Genomic DNA, 17,410 nt, shown 5'->3' on the forward strand with positions numbered 1-17,410 from the left:
ATAGGAAGGGTGTTGAGCAGGGAAAAACAAGATAATTAGATTATTATGAGATTATATCATTATAGTCAACGTTACTTTAAACTGATTTAGTCCTTAAATAAGGTGCCTCTCAGTTACAATTTTTTATATTTTGGCCTGAAATAATAAAAATGGTAGCTAACATTGATGGAGTCATTATTATGAGCCAGAACTCTTTAAAATATTTTCTGTGTATTGATTTCACTGAATGCCGTCAATAACCACCAGACTCCATTATTAGTTTCATTATAGAGATGAGAAAACTAGGCATATTAAGTATCTTGTTCAATGTAACATGTAAATGATGGAGTATTTCAACCTGAGTATTTTAACTCTTTTAAGTCCACCCTGCCTATCACATTGCCTTAGGTCTTCAGTTAATATAGAAGGCTGTTTAATATTTCATCTAGTGTGATTTTTAAAATTAATTTATTTGATAAATATTTACTAAACACCTATTTTATGACAGACACTAGAAATTCAAAGTTGAAAAAGTGGTTCTTTGCCTGAAGGGAGCTTACAATAATACAACATTGCCCTAAATATTTGTAAGTAAATCTAATCCATTTTATAATAAAGTCATAAAATTATACAGTTATATATAAAATGTAATGTGACAGTGAGGGGTAATAATTAAGCCCAGGAGGACAATCAGACAAAAATGTTTCTGACCACAAGAAAACAGCCTGTGCCAAGGCATGGAAGCTAAGAGAGTATGCAGCATGTTCTGGAAACTATTGTGTGTGTGTGTGTGTGTGTGTGTGTGTGTGTGTGTGTGTGAGTCACTTAGTCGTGTCCGACTCTTTGCGACTCCATGGACTATAGCCCACCAGGATCCTCTTTCCATGGGATTCTCCAGGCAAGAATACTAGAGTGGGTTGCCGTTTCCTTCTCCAGGGCATCTTCTTGACCCAGGGATGGAACCTGGGTCTCCTGCATTGCAGGTGGATTCTTTACCATCTGAACCACCAGGGAAGCATTACATAGGTTAGTTTTAGGATAAAAATAGTTCTGAGGAGAGAGTGATTCAAGGTGAATCTGTACAGATTAGGGCCAGGTCAAGAAGGAATTGAGTGCTATGGCAAGGACATTACAAGGTTTTCATTTTTCAATCTTTCCAATAAAACCCTTAGATCAAATAGGCTTAGACAAAAACCCATTATATAGAAAAGATATAGGGGGGTTGTTTTATGCAAGGGGAGGGAGGCTGTCAGTCCTGGCCCCTTCTTTACACCACTGCTAGAGCCAGTGTGTTTAACCAGAAGTTAAATAGCAAAGTAACATGATGGGATTTGCCTACTAGAAGGATGCAATATAAGCCCTGCTTGACTGAGTTTCTATTTTTGTCTTACTTACTGAACTCCTGTGGGTGAAGCTTTCAGCCAGCCTCCATCTCTCTTTAAAGAGTAAGGAAGTGGTCTTCTCCTGGTAGCTTCTGGTCGAGTTCTTTGCCTATAGTTAATGGACTCATTGAGTGTTTGCTGAAATTGGACCAAGAAAAAATCTTTTCTTCTTAGGTTATTTGGAAGAATTAGAGGACATACTGCTCCAGGCACTTTTGGTTCTTCCCTCCCAAAGGGGGACAATTCAGTGGAGTGATAGGTAGCATAGAACATAATGTTGGTAACAGTAATAACGACAGCAACTATAGTCAAGAATAAAGATTACTATCATTGATGGCTTATTAGGTGCCAAGCATTGTTCTTAGTACTTAATACAACATATTCTAACTCATTTAGTCCTTGAAACAATTCCCATTAGAGGAGCAAGCTAATATATCCGTTTTACAAATGAGGAATTAATTGAAAGTATAAAAATTGTACATAACTTGCCCGAGCTTCACAGACAGTAAATGCCAGAGTTAGAGTTCAAATCCAGCCAGTCAGGGTGTACCCACTTTCTCCACAGCCCTATTACTAGAATGACAGATGAGGGTGGGCATTGCAGGAGCATGGCCTTCAGATTCAGATAGAGCTGAGTTCACACCCCCCTCCTCTCCTTACTCCCCTTGAAAAAACTTTTTAACTTTTCTGAATCTCATTTTTTCTTATCTGTTAGATGCAAATATAAACATTGCAAACTTGTTTTGAGATTAAATTTATATACTATCTATTGCCTGGTACATAACATTTCCTCAATAAATATAGGTCCTGGTAAGAGACAGTGAATGCCTGAGTGGGACATTCAATAGGAATGAAAAGAGGATGTTATAATGTGCGTTGAACTTCTCTACTGGGATGGTAGCCTGTGCTATGAGCCCCATGCCACATGTGGCACAAGTGTGGGTTAGTTCATTGTCAGTATGTGTAAATAGCTTGAATCAGCCCAGTCTTCACCACCTCAAAGTTATTAGTCTTACCCTGAACAATGGGCTACTATAGAGCAGAATCCAGAAGAGAAAGTGAGGCTACATTCCAGAAGCTAAAGACTGAAATCACAATAATTATTCATTCACTAAGAACAAATGAATGTGCTGTCCTCTGGGGTGATGGTAGTGAATAAGACAGACAAGGGTGCTATCTTCTGGAATCATAAATTCCAACATGATATTTATGTTGGATATGAAAGATATTTAGCAAACAGTTGAATGGTTATGTAGAGTTCTGATTAACTTTGAGGGAGTATACAGAGAGTATTAAGGGAGAATTTAAGAAGGAAACTCACTTATTTTGGTTGCCAGTGCATTTGTTCCCCAATAAAGTGACGGTTGTTGTTGTTCAGTTGCTAAGTTGTGTCTGACTCTTTGCAACCTCATGGACTGCAGCACTAGGCTTCCCTGTCCATCACCATCTCCTGGAGTTTGCTCACACTCATGTCCATTGAGTCAGTGATGCCATACAACCATCTCATCGTCTGTCACCCACTTCTCCTCCTGCCTTCAATCTTTCCCAGCACCAGGGTCTTTTCCAGTGAGTCAGCTTTTCACATCAGGTGGCCAAAGTATTGGAGCTTCAGCTTCAGCATCAGTCCTTCAATGAATATTCAGAGTTGATTTCCTTTAGGATGGACTGGTTGGATCTCTTTGCTGTCCAAGGGACTCTCAAGAGTCTTCTCCAGTACCACAGTTTGAAAGCATCAATTCTGAGGTGCTCCAACCTTGTTTATGGTCCAACTCTCACATCTGTACATGACTACTGGAAAAACCAGTTTTGACTATACAGACCTTTGTTGGTAAAATGATGTCTCTGCTTTTTAATATGCTGTCTAGGCTTGTCATAGCTATACACACACACACACACACACACACACACACACATGTATATATTTTACATATTCCTTTACATTATGATTTATCACAAAATATTATAGTTCCCTGTGCTATACATAGTGGGATCTTGTTGTTTATCCATCCTAAATATAATAGTGTGCCTCTGCTAATCCCAACCTCCCAACCCTCCCCTCCCAGATCCTGCCTGCTTTGGCAACCACAAGTCTATGTCTGTGGGTCTGTTTCGTAGATAGGTTCATTTGAGTCATATTTTGGATTCCTCATATAAGTTATATCATATGGTATTTGTCTTTCTCTTTCTGACTTACTTCCCTTAGTATGATAATCCCTAGGTTCATCCATGTTGTTGGAAAAGCTGTCTTTTTGATCGTAGATTTTAGCCCAATAAATGAAATATTCCTAGAGTTAGAACCTATCTTATAAATTCGTAGTTCTCTTGGGAGTCATGTATCAGTGCTGGCATGGGTGTGAGAAGCATGCATGCCACCCTTGTCATATTTGCTTCTCTAGGGGACACCACTTCCTAGTAGAGAGGGAGCAGGTTAGCCTAGGATGAGATGGTTGGATGGCATCACCCACTCAATGGACATGCGTTTGAGCAAACTGGGAGATAGTGAAGAACAGGGAAGCCTGGAGTGCTGCAGTCCATGAGGTTGCAATGAGTCAGACACAACTTAGCAACTGAACAACAACAGCAAAGAAGAGCAATGCAAACTGTCACCATCTCAGTCTGTCCTAGTTTTGACACTTCCGGGCTCTCTTATCCTGGGCATGTTGCTTACCCTCCATTTATTCCACATGTATGTTGTTGTGCTCTGTGTGTGTGTTCAGTCGTATTTGACTCTCTGAGACCCTAAGGACTGGTGCCTACCATACTCCTCTAAAATTCTATGGAATTTTCCAGGCAAGAATACTGGAGTGGGTTGCCATTTCCTACTCCAGGGGACCTTCCCAACCCAGAGATCAAACCCGCATCTATTGAGTCTCCTTTATGGCAGGCAAATTCTTGACCACGGAGCCACCTGGGAAACCCTTTACATGTATAAATATGGATAATATCACTTCTCTCGTAAAGTTAGTGTGAGAAGTAAATGTGGGTATTTATAAAGCATTTGAGATTAGTACATAGAACACAGGTGTTACTGTTATGGCATCTCTTGCATATATTTTTCATTTTTCTCTCCATAACGGCAATGATTCCTATAGGAAACCATATGCCCTACCCCATCCAGGTAACAGGCCTTGCCAGTCACTGTTTCTGCCAGGAAACCAATGCCTCCTCAGTCACATCATATTATACTTGTTCTTTTCCCCTAACTGGGTAGCTCCCACATGGCCTTTAGAATTCAGCTCACATTTGGATTTCTTGGCTGTCTCCCCTGATGCTCCTAATTAGATAAGCTACTCAAACCTCTCATGTTAATAATTTTGCATGTATCTGTATCATTATTTGATTTCCATTTGTGTCCCCCCACGAGACTATAGTTAAGTTTTATTGTGGAAGAGCTTGAAAGTGTTATGTCCATTGTTGTATTTACAGGCAGCTCTCTGTATTCACGGTGTTAGTTAGATCTGAGGTTGAAACCCACAGATATGGCAGGCTGGTTGCAGCGTGCCACTTTACATAAGATACGTGAGTTTTGGTATCTATGGGGGTCCAAAACCAGTTCCTTGTGGATACTGGGGGGTGACTGTATTATACTATTATTATTACCGCTAATGTTATTTAGCATTGTGCCTGAGATAGAGCAGACAGAAATAAATATGTGTTGAATGAATTTAGTTTAGGGTGAACGTATACAACAAATCCAGTTGCTGCCTAGAGAATGCCATAGCAAGGTCTCAAATTCTAACAGTGCTGTAATGAAGAGATGTGGGATTAGGTAAATTATTGAAACACCCTGGGTCTGTTTTCTCAGACCTCAAACCCCACCTTGAGATAATTCTAGAGGATCCATACATGCTTAAGTCTCACTATTTAATATACTTTAGTATTAATATTTAATAAACTGATTTTTAAACCCTTCAAACTGTATGTTATATACCAACTTTGAACACACTAGAAAATGGCAGCCTCTCAGGGGGGTGTGAGGGAAGGACAGATTGGGGGTTTGGGGTTAGCAGATGCAAACCATTACATATAGAATGCATAAACAACAGGGCCCTACTGTATAGCACAGGGAACTGTAACCAATATCCAGTGATAAACCATAATGGCACAGAATATGAAAAAGACTGTGCATAAATGTGTAACTGAATCACTTTACATCAGAGATTAACACAACCTTGTAAATCAACTATGAAAGTGAAAATGTTAGTTGCTTAGTCATGTCCGACTTTTTGCGACCCCATGGACTGTAACCTACCAGGCTCCTCTGTCCATGGAATTCTCCAGGCAAGAATACTGGAGTGGGTAGATTCTCTTTTTCCAGAGGATCTTTCTGATCCAGGGATCAAACCCTGGTCTCCTGAATTGCAGATAGATTCTTTACCTTCTGAGCCACCAGGGAAGTTAAAATCACCTATACATCAATAAAATAAATTTAAAAAATAAAAGAAAATGGCAGCCTCTCAATTTGTACTCCAGGTTACTTCATTCATGTGCAGAATGTCATTCAATATTAGTTTTCCACTGAAATGGCAAGTCATGCTATTTATGCAATTACATTTCTTAGGAAATGTAGATTTTCTCTATCCTTTGGAACCAAAGCAAAACTGAAAATGACTAAGATATTGAAACTGATATGTGACTCTAGTTTCTTTCAAAAATTCTAAATTTGCCTTCACTAAAATAACCCCTTTGTTGTCACTGATTAACTTTATAACTAGGTATTACTTAGTTAAAGTTATAAAAATAAATGTTTACTGTTTTTAAAAGCATAGTTTTTATTGAGGTTATCTGCTGGCATCCTGAATAGATTTTCTACTGGAGAAAAAGATTTCAGTGCTATAAATTATTTTTGGTTTTTTTTTTTTTTCCCAAAAAATCACATCTTAGAAGATGTCAGTAATCCCTACAAATTCTATTAGTCTATAATTCTTTAACAATGAATTGTCTTCAAATTTTATCACATTCAGTCAACAGCAAAGATGAAAATGACGGACATGTTAACACAAATGCCTGCCTAATGCCAGCAACCACTGTGGAGAGCAGCTCAGGTGAGGAGGAGCAGAGATAGTTTTAGCCAGTATCCAAACATGTAGGATATAGTAGCACTTATGAGTCTGTACACCTCATCCTGGGCTTCCCAGCTGTCTCAAGTGATAAAGAATCTGCCTGCCAATGCAGGAGATGTAAGAGACACGGGTTTGATACCTGGGTGGGGACGATCCCCTGGAGAAGGGCATGGCAACCCACTCCAGTGTTCCTGCCTGGAGAATCCCATGGACAGATGACCCTGGCAGGCTACAGTCCAGGGGTTCACAAAGAGTCAAACATGACTGAAGCAACTTAGCACACATGCTCACCCCATCCTTTTTTGTAAAGTTAAAACTGACCAGTCTCTTGGATTGTTGTAAGAACTACACAGGTTTATTCCTCTTCCATGGATTGAGAGCTGTGTTATTGAGCACACTAATATTAAATGTCTCATTAATTCTGGTTTTAAATCCTGCTGTATTGTAGATCTTAAAGTATGTTCCCCTGTGTAATAAATATGCAACTTAAAATCCCTCCTTTATCCCCTGAAATCATTCATAAACAAGTATTAATGGGTGCTAAAAATCTCGTTTAATTAGAGGACCAAAGGCAGGTTTCTCTTCAATCCTAACTTAAGGTGCTCCTAAACTCTTATTTCATGATTTAGCAGCAGCTTTGGTTTTATCATTGTGGGTAATCACCCTTCTATCTAGAGTTTTCATTTTAGAATTACAAACACTGACTTTGAAGTCAGACAAATCTTGGCTTTAGATCTTAGCTCTAACTTTTAATATAGGAATGTGCTGTGTGTGCATGTTCAGTCGTGTCTGACTCTTTGCAACCCCATGGACTGAAGCCCGCCAGGCTCCTCTGTCCATGGGATTTCCCAGGCAAGAATACTGGAGTGGGTTGCCATTTCCTCCTGCAGGGGATCTTCTTGACCCAGGGGTGGAACCTGTGTCTCCTGCATTGGCAGGTGGATTCTTTTACCGCTGAGGCCCCTGGGAAGCTCTAAAATAGGAATACACTCTCTGAAACTCGTATTTCTTATTTGTTCAACGGGGTCATTAAAAACATGTATTTCATAGATCTGTTTTGGATATTCAATAATACACATACAACCTATGGTACAGAGCATTACATCGGGTTGGCTTTGGCTGTGTTTTATAACTATGGTTGTGATCATCATATAGCCATCAGAGGTAGTCGGTGGTTAGCAAGCATTGTCTGGAATCATCCTTTTCCGTGCATTTGAAAAGCACTGTTTCTTCACCTGTTTTATCATCCTCTTGATATGCTGGTTCTGGTTTTTCATATGGAATTGTTCTCTGCAAGCAGTTAGAAGTCTACCCCAATACACAGAAACTTTTCAAGTCTCTGCTATATCACATTAGGTAATATCCCATTGGCCAAAGCAAGTCACAGGGCCAAGCCCAGAGATAAGCAGAGAGGATGGACTCCACCTCAATACATAAATGTATTGTTGTTATTCAGTTGCTAAGTCATGTCCAACTGTTAGCAAGTCAGACTGTAGCACGCCAGGTGCTTCCCTGTCTTTCACTGTCTCCCATAGTTTGTTCAAACTCATATCCATTGAGTTGGTGATGCCATCCAACCATCTCATCCTCTGTTGCCCTCTTCTCCTTCAGTCTTTCCCAGCATCAGGGTCTTTTCCAGTAAGTCAGCTCATCACATCAGGTGGCCAAAGCATTAGAGCTTCAGCTTCAGCAAAAGTCCTTCCAATGAATGCCAAATATCAGGGCCATTTTTCCTTTCAGTCTGCCACAAATACTTAGCAATAGATTCCTGCCATTTTAAGGAAAAATAATAATTTTCTTTATGTTGATAATAGTGCTCTGCTTAAGCAGTTAATCATTTCTAAGACCTGAGAGGTGACTTAGATAGGTATTCTTTTTCCCATTTATAGATGAAAATAACTGACATTCAGAGAGTTTAAATAGCCATATCTGAGTTTACATAATGAATCAGCTTGGACAAGATTTTTGAAGTCTTCTGATTGAAATTATGGTTCTTCCTAGACTATCAGACTTGGCTGATTAAAATTGTTCCCTTTTAAAGTTTCTTACAATTTTGGTACTATTACTTTGTTTTTTGAATTATGACCCAGTGGTCATTAGTTTCCCAGCGAACTTGATCCCTTTGCTTAATTCTTAAGACAAGAATAATCCATTTATGAAATAGAAGAAAAACTTCTTATAGCTTTGTAATCTAATTCTAGCCTCATTTCTGTCTGTCCTTTTGAAAACTTCATAACCCATCTTCTTCAATAGGCCATGTTGTAAGAGGTCAGACTGCTTGTGAAGGGGTTAAATGAGTTCTTTATGGTCACAAGAAGTGCCTCCCTTTCAGTTTCACTGCATAACTTACGGCCATCAATGCCCTAGTCTAGAAATTTGGATAAACAGTAGCCCTGAAGGCCTGATAAATTGCCTACTCTTTTAGGAGGTAATATAAGATCAAGCTCAAGGTTCTATATTAGAGCTACATAACCATGACCCACGGTGGTTCTTTAACTGTGTTTGCAAACAGTGCAATTTAAACCTAAAATTCAAGTTACTTATATTCCTGACCTCTTACTCTTGTTATTTATTTTTTGGTTGAGAAGATTAATAATAGCATTTATTTTGTATTACATTTTATAACTTTCACATCTTCATTTAATTTTCACAAAAGATTGGGACATATAATAATACTATTATAAAATCTATATCTCTTTATAAATGAGAAAAATTAGACTCTAAAAGGTAGGTTACTTTCCTGGGACCATACAGCCAGAAAGAAGGGGGGCGCAAACTGGACGTGTACCCCACCTGCCCCCCGACTCATTTTCTTGACTCAATGCATATGCCTTCTTCATTATCATGTTGCCTCAATTTACCTTTGCAAAGCAATAGAGGATGTGCTGATTTCATTCTGGCCTCCCAGTACTATTTAATTGGGATTTAATTATATACTGAATTACATTGCTATTTAACTGTTTCATAAGTTCTTATTTTCTTAATGATATGGTAAGCTTTTTTGGGCACTTTCTCTTCTCTCCTTCTCCGATGTCAGCCACCATCCTGTGGAGAACTTGGGAGACAGGCAGCAAATACTCGTAGAACGAGCCCAGCTTCTCACTAAGAATGACCCAGGCTGAGCCTGTCCCACTGCTGCGGGAAAGGGATTGATGTTTACTGTCTCATTTACTTGTCCCTTTAGCTGAAAGCAGATGCCAGGTCACCCCGGAAACCCTCAGGTTTGTTTTCTCCCCTTGTATCTAGGCTTCCCTGAAGTACATCTGCTCGCATCGTACATTCATCCATGGTTATTTGGCCCCACGTGGTAGATTTAAAATAGCTAATATGCATGATCCTCAGACATTTTGAGGTCTGCTGCAGGACACTGCAGCAAGTTGAAGGACTGTGAAGGTCATTCTCTCCTTATACCTGTGGTGAGGATGTAGGCAGTTTTTGATGGCCACCGGGAAGATTTCTTGGGTCAGCAGTGTGCTATCCCCTCCCCCAGCCTCCTTCCCAGCCCTTCACTCCTCTACTCCTTTCCACTGTTAAGGCCACGTGCTTCTTCTTAGCTCAGCATCCCAAGCACACGTTCTATTTTGAGATTACCTACTCTTTGACTTGTATAGGCCATGTGATATGTAACATGCCTCATTCTCCTAGGTTTGCAAATCTCCATCACTTTTTAGGAAAACTGATTTTTGTGTGGTCAGAAAGTGTCAGCATTTCACCACTCCTCTTATTGTTACCAATTCCTTTCAAGCTGTAAAGAAGGCTACTGTAAGTGGTTGGACATTTTATAGGTGTTCACTTTTTTATTAATATTTATTCACAGGCATTTTGCTTGATGCTAGGATATTATAAAGAGCTAAAGCAGGAAGGATTTCTTTGTTTATAGTTTTTATGGATTGATAGGGAAGAGAGGCTTCAGTCAAATGTTTAAATAGATAAATGTGGATTGCAGTTCTGGTAGGTGCTGTGAGAGAAGAGATCCATGATGATTTATGGGACTTAGAAGCATGTCAGGCAGATCAGAGAGCTTTACTGGAGAGGGGGCTCTGGAACTGATATTTGAAGGCAAGAGAACTTACAGTCCATGGAGGAGAGAGTCAAGAACAAGGGCAATTATGACTCAGGATGACCCTTACCTCTAATCCGGTACCAACAAATGTGCGGCTTTGGGGACGGACAAGAGAGTGGGGAGACTTGACATTACCCAAGAGAATTGGAGAAGACATCCCTCAGCAGTATCCATTAAACTCAGTCAGGAACAGTGAGTAGAAACAATGTGAAGAGGAAGGGGAAAGAAGACGCTAGTGGGAGACTACAAAAGGGCCCAGCATTGTTGAGATTGAGTAGCTGGAGGAGGCAAGAATTCAGGTAATGGTGATGTAAAAATCTTACACTCAGAGATTCTTACTGCTGCATCTAAAACAATCTTCCTGGGCTCAGAAGTTCTTCCACCAACCTCAAAAATAAATACTATTTAAAAGTCCAATTGATGTGTACACATCAAAATAAAATTACAGGAGAACACGCACACCCTTCATTAGTGATGCCAGGTCTTCTAAAAAAAAAGCTCAAGTTAGTGGACTCTGAATTGAAACTCAAAATGAATGAAATCTGGATTCCGAAACTTACTCTGTCGGGGGGTTCTTTCTTTTCACATCTGTGCCACTACCACATGTCCCCTTTCTTTTCATGTGTACTTTCCTGAAGGTGAGATGGGTACTCCTGCTTTGTGAACATCCTCAGATCGAGAGAACTTATCCCTGCTTCCTTTCCCATCTGACTTTCATAATCTTCTACTGGGGACTTCAATAAAAGGAGACTTCAAAGAAAATGAACCTAACAAAATTTAAATTGAAGAGCCTGTATTTTTTTTTTCTTTTCACTTTTCTTAGTCTTCTTGAACCAAGTATGATCAGTGATGGGTACTTGATGGACAAATTTCCCAGAGGCCTCGAGTGAGTTTTATCTCAATAGCAAGTCTACCTTGATCTCTTCCAGGTGAAAAGATGCGGAATTTTTTTTTACTATCAGGTTGCATACTATATTGGTTTTCTATACAAACAAAAGACCCCTTTCACCAATGTGTTGTCTTTTAAATTTTTTCTTTGTAGTCAAGAGACAAAGTCAAGTAGTGTGATAACAATGCTTGTTTGTTACCATCGAAGAAAAAACTCAAGTGTTTGCATAATTGATATAGATGGTGATGAAAAATAGAATCCTACTAAAGACAATGGATTTTCATGACAGAATATTTATGGTTCTAACACAGGATGAAGAGGAAGAAATCAAACAAGAAATTAACATGTTGAAGAAATACTCTCATCACCGGAATATAGCTACATACTATGGTGCTTTTATCAAAAAGAACCCACCAGGCATGGATGACCAACTTTGGGTATGTAGGACTGTCCACATTTGCTTTTCTTACTTAAAAAACAACCAAGACTGAATGGTTCATTTCTCTATCCTAATTACTGAGTTTGATTAGGTACTTTTTCCTTGAAATCCTTTATTCCATGATTTCCACAACATTGTGTTTGCAAAGTTTTCTGTCATTTCCTTGAATACCTGTCTTTCTTCTATCACTTAATGTGGACCATCCCTAAAGCTAGTTGTTAAGTTCTCTTTTTCCCCATAAAATGACTACCTTTATTGAATTTTTATTATACTTTAGGTACCATGCTATATTATAATATATATATGTATACACACACACATATATATATATGTATACACACACACACACATATATATATGTATACACACACACACACACACACACACACACACACATATTTACATTTATTTATTTGCTGTGCCGCTTGGCTTGCAGGATCTCAGTTCCCCAGCCAGGGATTGACCTGAGCCTTGGCATTGGAAGCACCAAGTCCTAACCACTGGACTGCCAGAGAATGCCCACCACGTTATTTTCTTTTTATGAATTCTATCATTTATTCCAGCTCTTTGAGGTAGACATTATTATCTTCATTTTGGAGGGTAAAAAAAACCTGTATTTTTGCTTAAACACTTGATGACAAGGAATTTAGTAGCCTTTAGAGATGAAGAGTTTTTATATAAATCAATAAGAAAATATGTAAAATGATTAATGGAAAGACTGAGTTAAGATAAGGTAGCAATTAAAAAAATAAGAAATATCAACTACCAATAAAGGTGTTTTTAAAGTGTAATCTTACTAACAATATAAATACAAAAGAAAACAAGAATTAGATACCACTTCTTATCCAGTAGACTGGCAAAGGTTTTTTTTTAATGATATACTCAGGATGGACAGTCACACCCTCTGCTTATAGAAATGAACATTGGTATAACTTTACTTAAGGACAGTTGGAAAACACACACACACAGATATATCTATATCTGTATTTAATCGCCCAAAGGAAATGCCTTACTTTTGACTCAGTATTTTCACATACAGGAATGTATCCTGAATTTAAATACATAAAAATATATGCATTGTGGATGCTAACCAATGGGGAATCACTTAAGTAAATCCATTAAGGGACAATACTCAACCAGTTAAAATGATGTAGATCTTTGTTTACAAATGGATGAACATGAACAATTATAGTAAGGATATTTTAGAGCCTTTTTAGAGGCTATGATTAGATACAGCACGTTTTCATTTTTTTTCAAAAAAAGAAGAAAGAAAAAGGACCAATATGTACACATATAGTAACATGATGGGGATGTCTAGAATAGTGAGCACCAATAACATTGAAGATGTTTGTTTCTGGGTGGTAATTTCAGTAATTTAATTTCTGAAACTTTTTTCATGTCTTTTAAAAAACATATGTTTATTTATTTTTGACTGTGCTGGGTCTGCATTGCTGTGCAGGCTTTTTCCTAGCTGCAGTGAGCAGGGGCTGCTCCCTCCTTGAGCGTGAGGACTTCCTGTTGCGGTGACTTTTCTTGTTGCGGAGCACAGGCTTCAGAGCTCTCGGGCTCGGTTCCCAGGCTCTGGAACACAGGCTCAATAGTTGTGGCACTCAGGCTTAATTATTCTAAGGCAGGTGGGATCTTCTCGGTCAGGGACTGAACCCTTGTTCCCTACATTGTCAGGCAGGTTCCCCACCACTGAGCCACCATGTAGTTTTTAATTGCTTCTCATTAGGTTATCTTTGCTCCTTACAAAGACAGGTTCTGGGGACAAGGAATGTGTCTTCTGCATCTCAGTGTCCTAAACACCAGGAAGGGGCTGGGCATGTGATGCTGACAAAATAGTTGTTTTATGAATGAAAGCGACATCATTGGTACACACTTGGTTGCTACTATTATTATTTTTATTGGTTCAAACTGATCATTGCTACAGGTACTTTTGAGAGTTCAGCTTTCCTGTGGCCAGTAGGTTCAGGAGGATGTGATGAGATGGCATGAGTGTGAATATCTCTGTGTTCCCAGAGGACTTCTATACTGCCAAGAATCTAGCATTTTAGCAAGGACTCCTACCGTGCCATAAGCTGTAGCAGAGGACAGGAGGAGAATGATAGCTGTTTTGATACTGTCTGCAGAAGCATTTTTTAGTTTGGTCAGAGCTATGGCTCCAGATTAGAAGAAAGTGTTAATATAGCTTTGGAATCACCTCCAGTTTATCACCTGAGGTAGCACTATTTCCAGATGAGTCACACCTAGCTGTTAACATCATTCCTTTTGTAAGATGGGCCAAACCAGGTAGTTTTCTTATTAGGCTGAGCTATTAATATTAAAATTTGGGCATATATTATAAATCATGGGTTGAGGAAGGAGAGGAGTAGTCAAAGAGGGCTTGACTTGTTTTTTACTTTTTTTCTTAAAAACTGAGACTTTTTAAGCTGGAAAAAAATTAGTTGTCATTTATTTTACTGGATCCCAGTGAAGCTTATTTCTTTCTCAGAGCCTCCAAGCTCATTAATGGATGGACACAGAATAAGAATGCAGACATCCCGAAATATGACAATGTAGCTTGGCCTGTGAAAGACTTTGCAAGTTGCGGTTGTTTTAAATGAGCAAAATTTGCAGTCCGTTTTCAGATTGGCAGTGGGAGAAAGCAGCAAGCCTGTTTGCATCTGCAGAGCACAAACAGGAGGTTTGATGCTCTAGGAATGAGTCACTGCTCGCCAGTTCTCACCCTGGCCCGTTGCTCTTGTCTTGGAGATGGCTATGGTGGCTGGGAACCAGGAGCTTGCGTGTGTGTGTGTTCATCTATTCACTCACTCATTCATTCATCCAACAAATACATATCAAGCACTTGCTAGGCATGAGGCACTCTTCTAGACAGTTAAGATAAGAAACATCAGTGAACAAAACTGATGGAAGCCCCTAGTTGCATGCAGTGTACATTCTTGCTACAGACCACAATCATATTAAGTCATAAAACTATTCGAAAAGCTGCAAGTGCATATGGCTAGAAGAGCAAGGAAAGGCTAATGAGGATGCAGGTAGGGGCTGCAGTGCAGAGGAACCCCCTTGTAGATAACTTTGAGCATTCCAGGCCTGGTGTTTTCAGGATTATCGACAAGGCCAATTGACAGAAAGATGTGGGAGATGGGGCCAGATCAGGCAAGGGCTTATAGGGTGTTGACAGGATGTCGGCTTTTCTTCTGAGTGAGGTGGGAGCCACTCGAGGGTTTTGAAGGGGGTTGGGGAGAGAATCTGACTCACAGAGTGAAGGAGTCCCTCTGGTTGCTGGGTTGAGAGTAGGCCAGATGGGGGCCAGAGAAGAAACAGGAAGGACCAGGGAGGAGACTGTTTGAGCAAGCCAGTGCCCTTCCTGAAGTCCATAAAAGGGCATTTGTAAGTAGTGATCACGGGCCACATGGGGAGGATCCCTGCCTTCACATTCCGTTTTTCCCACCTGCAATCAGATGCTGGTGGCAAAACACAGTAGTTTCAGGCCCCACATCCTGCTTGGAAGCAGAGAACCTCCCTTTTGTCAGATGTCCTTTTGTGTCCGTGTAGAGGACTGTTCTGACTGTCCCTACTAGCTAGTCCATTAGCTTCTGTGTCACTGAAGATAAAAATACAAAGCTATGAAATATCTCATAGATACAAGAGCATCATTTCTTTTTCTAGTTGTTCTGTTTGATAAGAAATTTTAAGGAGGAACTTAGAAAATTAAAGGCAGAACAGAAACATAATAGTTGGGAAATTAGTACCAGATCACAATATTGATGCAAAGTTGGTTATAGAATATAATAGTGTGTACTGGGTCCAAGGCCTCTGACTCATTAAACCACAGGCATTCTGTGCTAACAACAATGGCAAGTAATATTTATCACCTGCTTAACTTTTGCAGAGTACTGTATTTGTTTGCATTGTCATATTATTTCACTATATCTTCATAACTACTCTACAAATTAAATATTCTCATTATCCCCACTTTATTACAGATGAGGAAATTAGGCTCAGAGAACTTAAGAAGTTTGCTTGAGGATTCACAGCTACTGGGTGATGAAGCCAGTGTGTTAGCTAACCTCAAGCTGCCTGATGCTAGAATCAAACCCTGGAACCCTACATTCTTCTCCTTTCGTTTGTGAAAAATAGTTTCAGAAGTTGCAAAAAATAGGTCAAAGTTTGGTGTTCCAAGTAGAACTGAAGCTTTGTGTTTAAACGTGTATTTTGGCGGGGGCCTGCACCCTACAGCATGCAGGATCTTAGCCCCCTGCAGTGGGAGTATGGAGTCTTAACCACTGGGCCGCCAGGGAAGTCCCTAAACAAATTTATTTTTGAGTTCACTATTCATTTTCATTCATGAAAATTTCCCATGAAATTCCCCATGAAAATTTTCAGTTTCCCCAGCTTTCTGAGAGGATAGCGAGACCTGTTAGCTGCTGCTACGAAGATGGTATTTCTTAAGTCTTAGAAATACACTTTGAACCTTTTGGGAGTGTTTTAGCAAATAATTGCAAAGGTCACAGAGAGTTGACTCTTTGGGTTAATGGCATTCTTTTAAGATTACATTTCTTTAAAAATATTACTATGGATTAAATAGAGACAGAGCCTGTAGCAACCAAGAGTAGCGCTCTAACATTTATTCCCAGTTTTCAGACCACAGGAACTATTCCCCAGAGTATTTCCTGTGCTGTGTCTGGAGGCCAGAGGTTTGCACATATGCAACCAGCCAATATACGTGCTCTTTTAGGTGTCTGATTGAATTATAATCTGTGTGAATTCTATCAGTCTTGTCGCAGAGATAAACTCTTGTTTAGTCCCAGCTCTTTGTGGACATACAACTGCTTCTGATAATGGCCAAGTAATTCTCCCTTATCAACTGCTCAGGGCCTGATCCGGAAATCAAAAAAGGGAGCTCTTTCAATAAAGATTCCAATCTCTCCGAAACAAGGCGCCCTGACACACAACATGGCCATCTCATTCTGCTCCTCAGCAGAGACAAGCCCTCCACTTTGCTGCATGCCGTTCAGACGCTGGGAGTGACAAGACCTGTCTATTACACGGGCAAATTTCCTCAAGTTAGAAAGCAAAATCACACATATTTTGCCATCTCTTTTGATACCACCACAACAATCACAGGGCTAGGATATCTTATAAAAGGAAATAAATTTCTGATTAGTTTCCAAAACGTAGGTTGGTCAAGTAAGATGGTGGCTCAAGTGGTAAAGAATCCTTCTACCAGTGCAGGAGACACAGCTTCAGTCCCTGGGTTGAGAAGATCCCCTGGAGAAGGAAATGGCAACTCACTCCAGTATTGTTGCCTGGAGAAATCCATGGACAGATGAGCCTGGCAAGTACAGTCCACGGCATCGCAGAGTTAGATACGGCTGAGTGACTGAGGACGCATGCAGTTTTATTACTAAGGAATTCCCTTCCTTCATATGTACAACCTAAGTTACTTGTCTGGAGAAGTAACTGAGTCTTATTATTGGTGAATAGAAAATTTTAAGACTGAATAAATAGTAGGAATAGTGATTGTACCCTATTTCCCAGTCTTGGAGCTGCCCCACTGCATGAGCTATAGACACAGAATATAAGTTACTT

General features: G+C 39.6%; 1 protein-coding gene across 7 annotated transcripts in view; it reads left to right on the plus strand.

Moving 5' to 3' along the window:
- TNIK (TRAF2 and NCK interacting kinase) overlaps positions 1 to 17,410 on the plus strand; it is a 389,309-nt gene that overhangs the window by 231,643 nt on the left and 140,256 nt on the right. For all 7 annotated transcript variants that reach the window (XM_070466423.1, XM_070466420.1, XM_070466421.1 and 4 more), the window contains exon 4: positions 11,688 to 11,813. In XM_070466423.1, coding sequence (XP_070322524.1) covers positions 11,688 to 11,813 — 126 coding nt within the window. The remainder of the gene's footprint in view (positions 1 to 11,687; positions 11,814 to 17,410) is intronic.

The sequence above is a fragment of the Odocoileus virginianus genome, chromosome 4 (genome assembly GCF_023699985.2).
Source record: "Odocoileus virginianus isolate 20LAN1187 ecotype Illinois chromosome 4, Ovbor_1.2, whole genome shotgun sequence".
NCBI classification, from domain to species: Eukaryota; Metazoa; Chordata; class Mammalia; order Artiodactyla; family Cervidae; genus Odocoileus; species Odocoileus virginianus.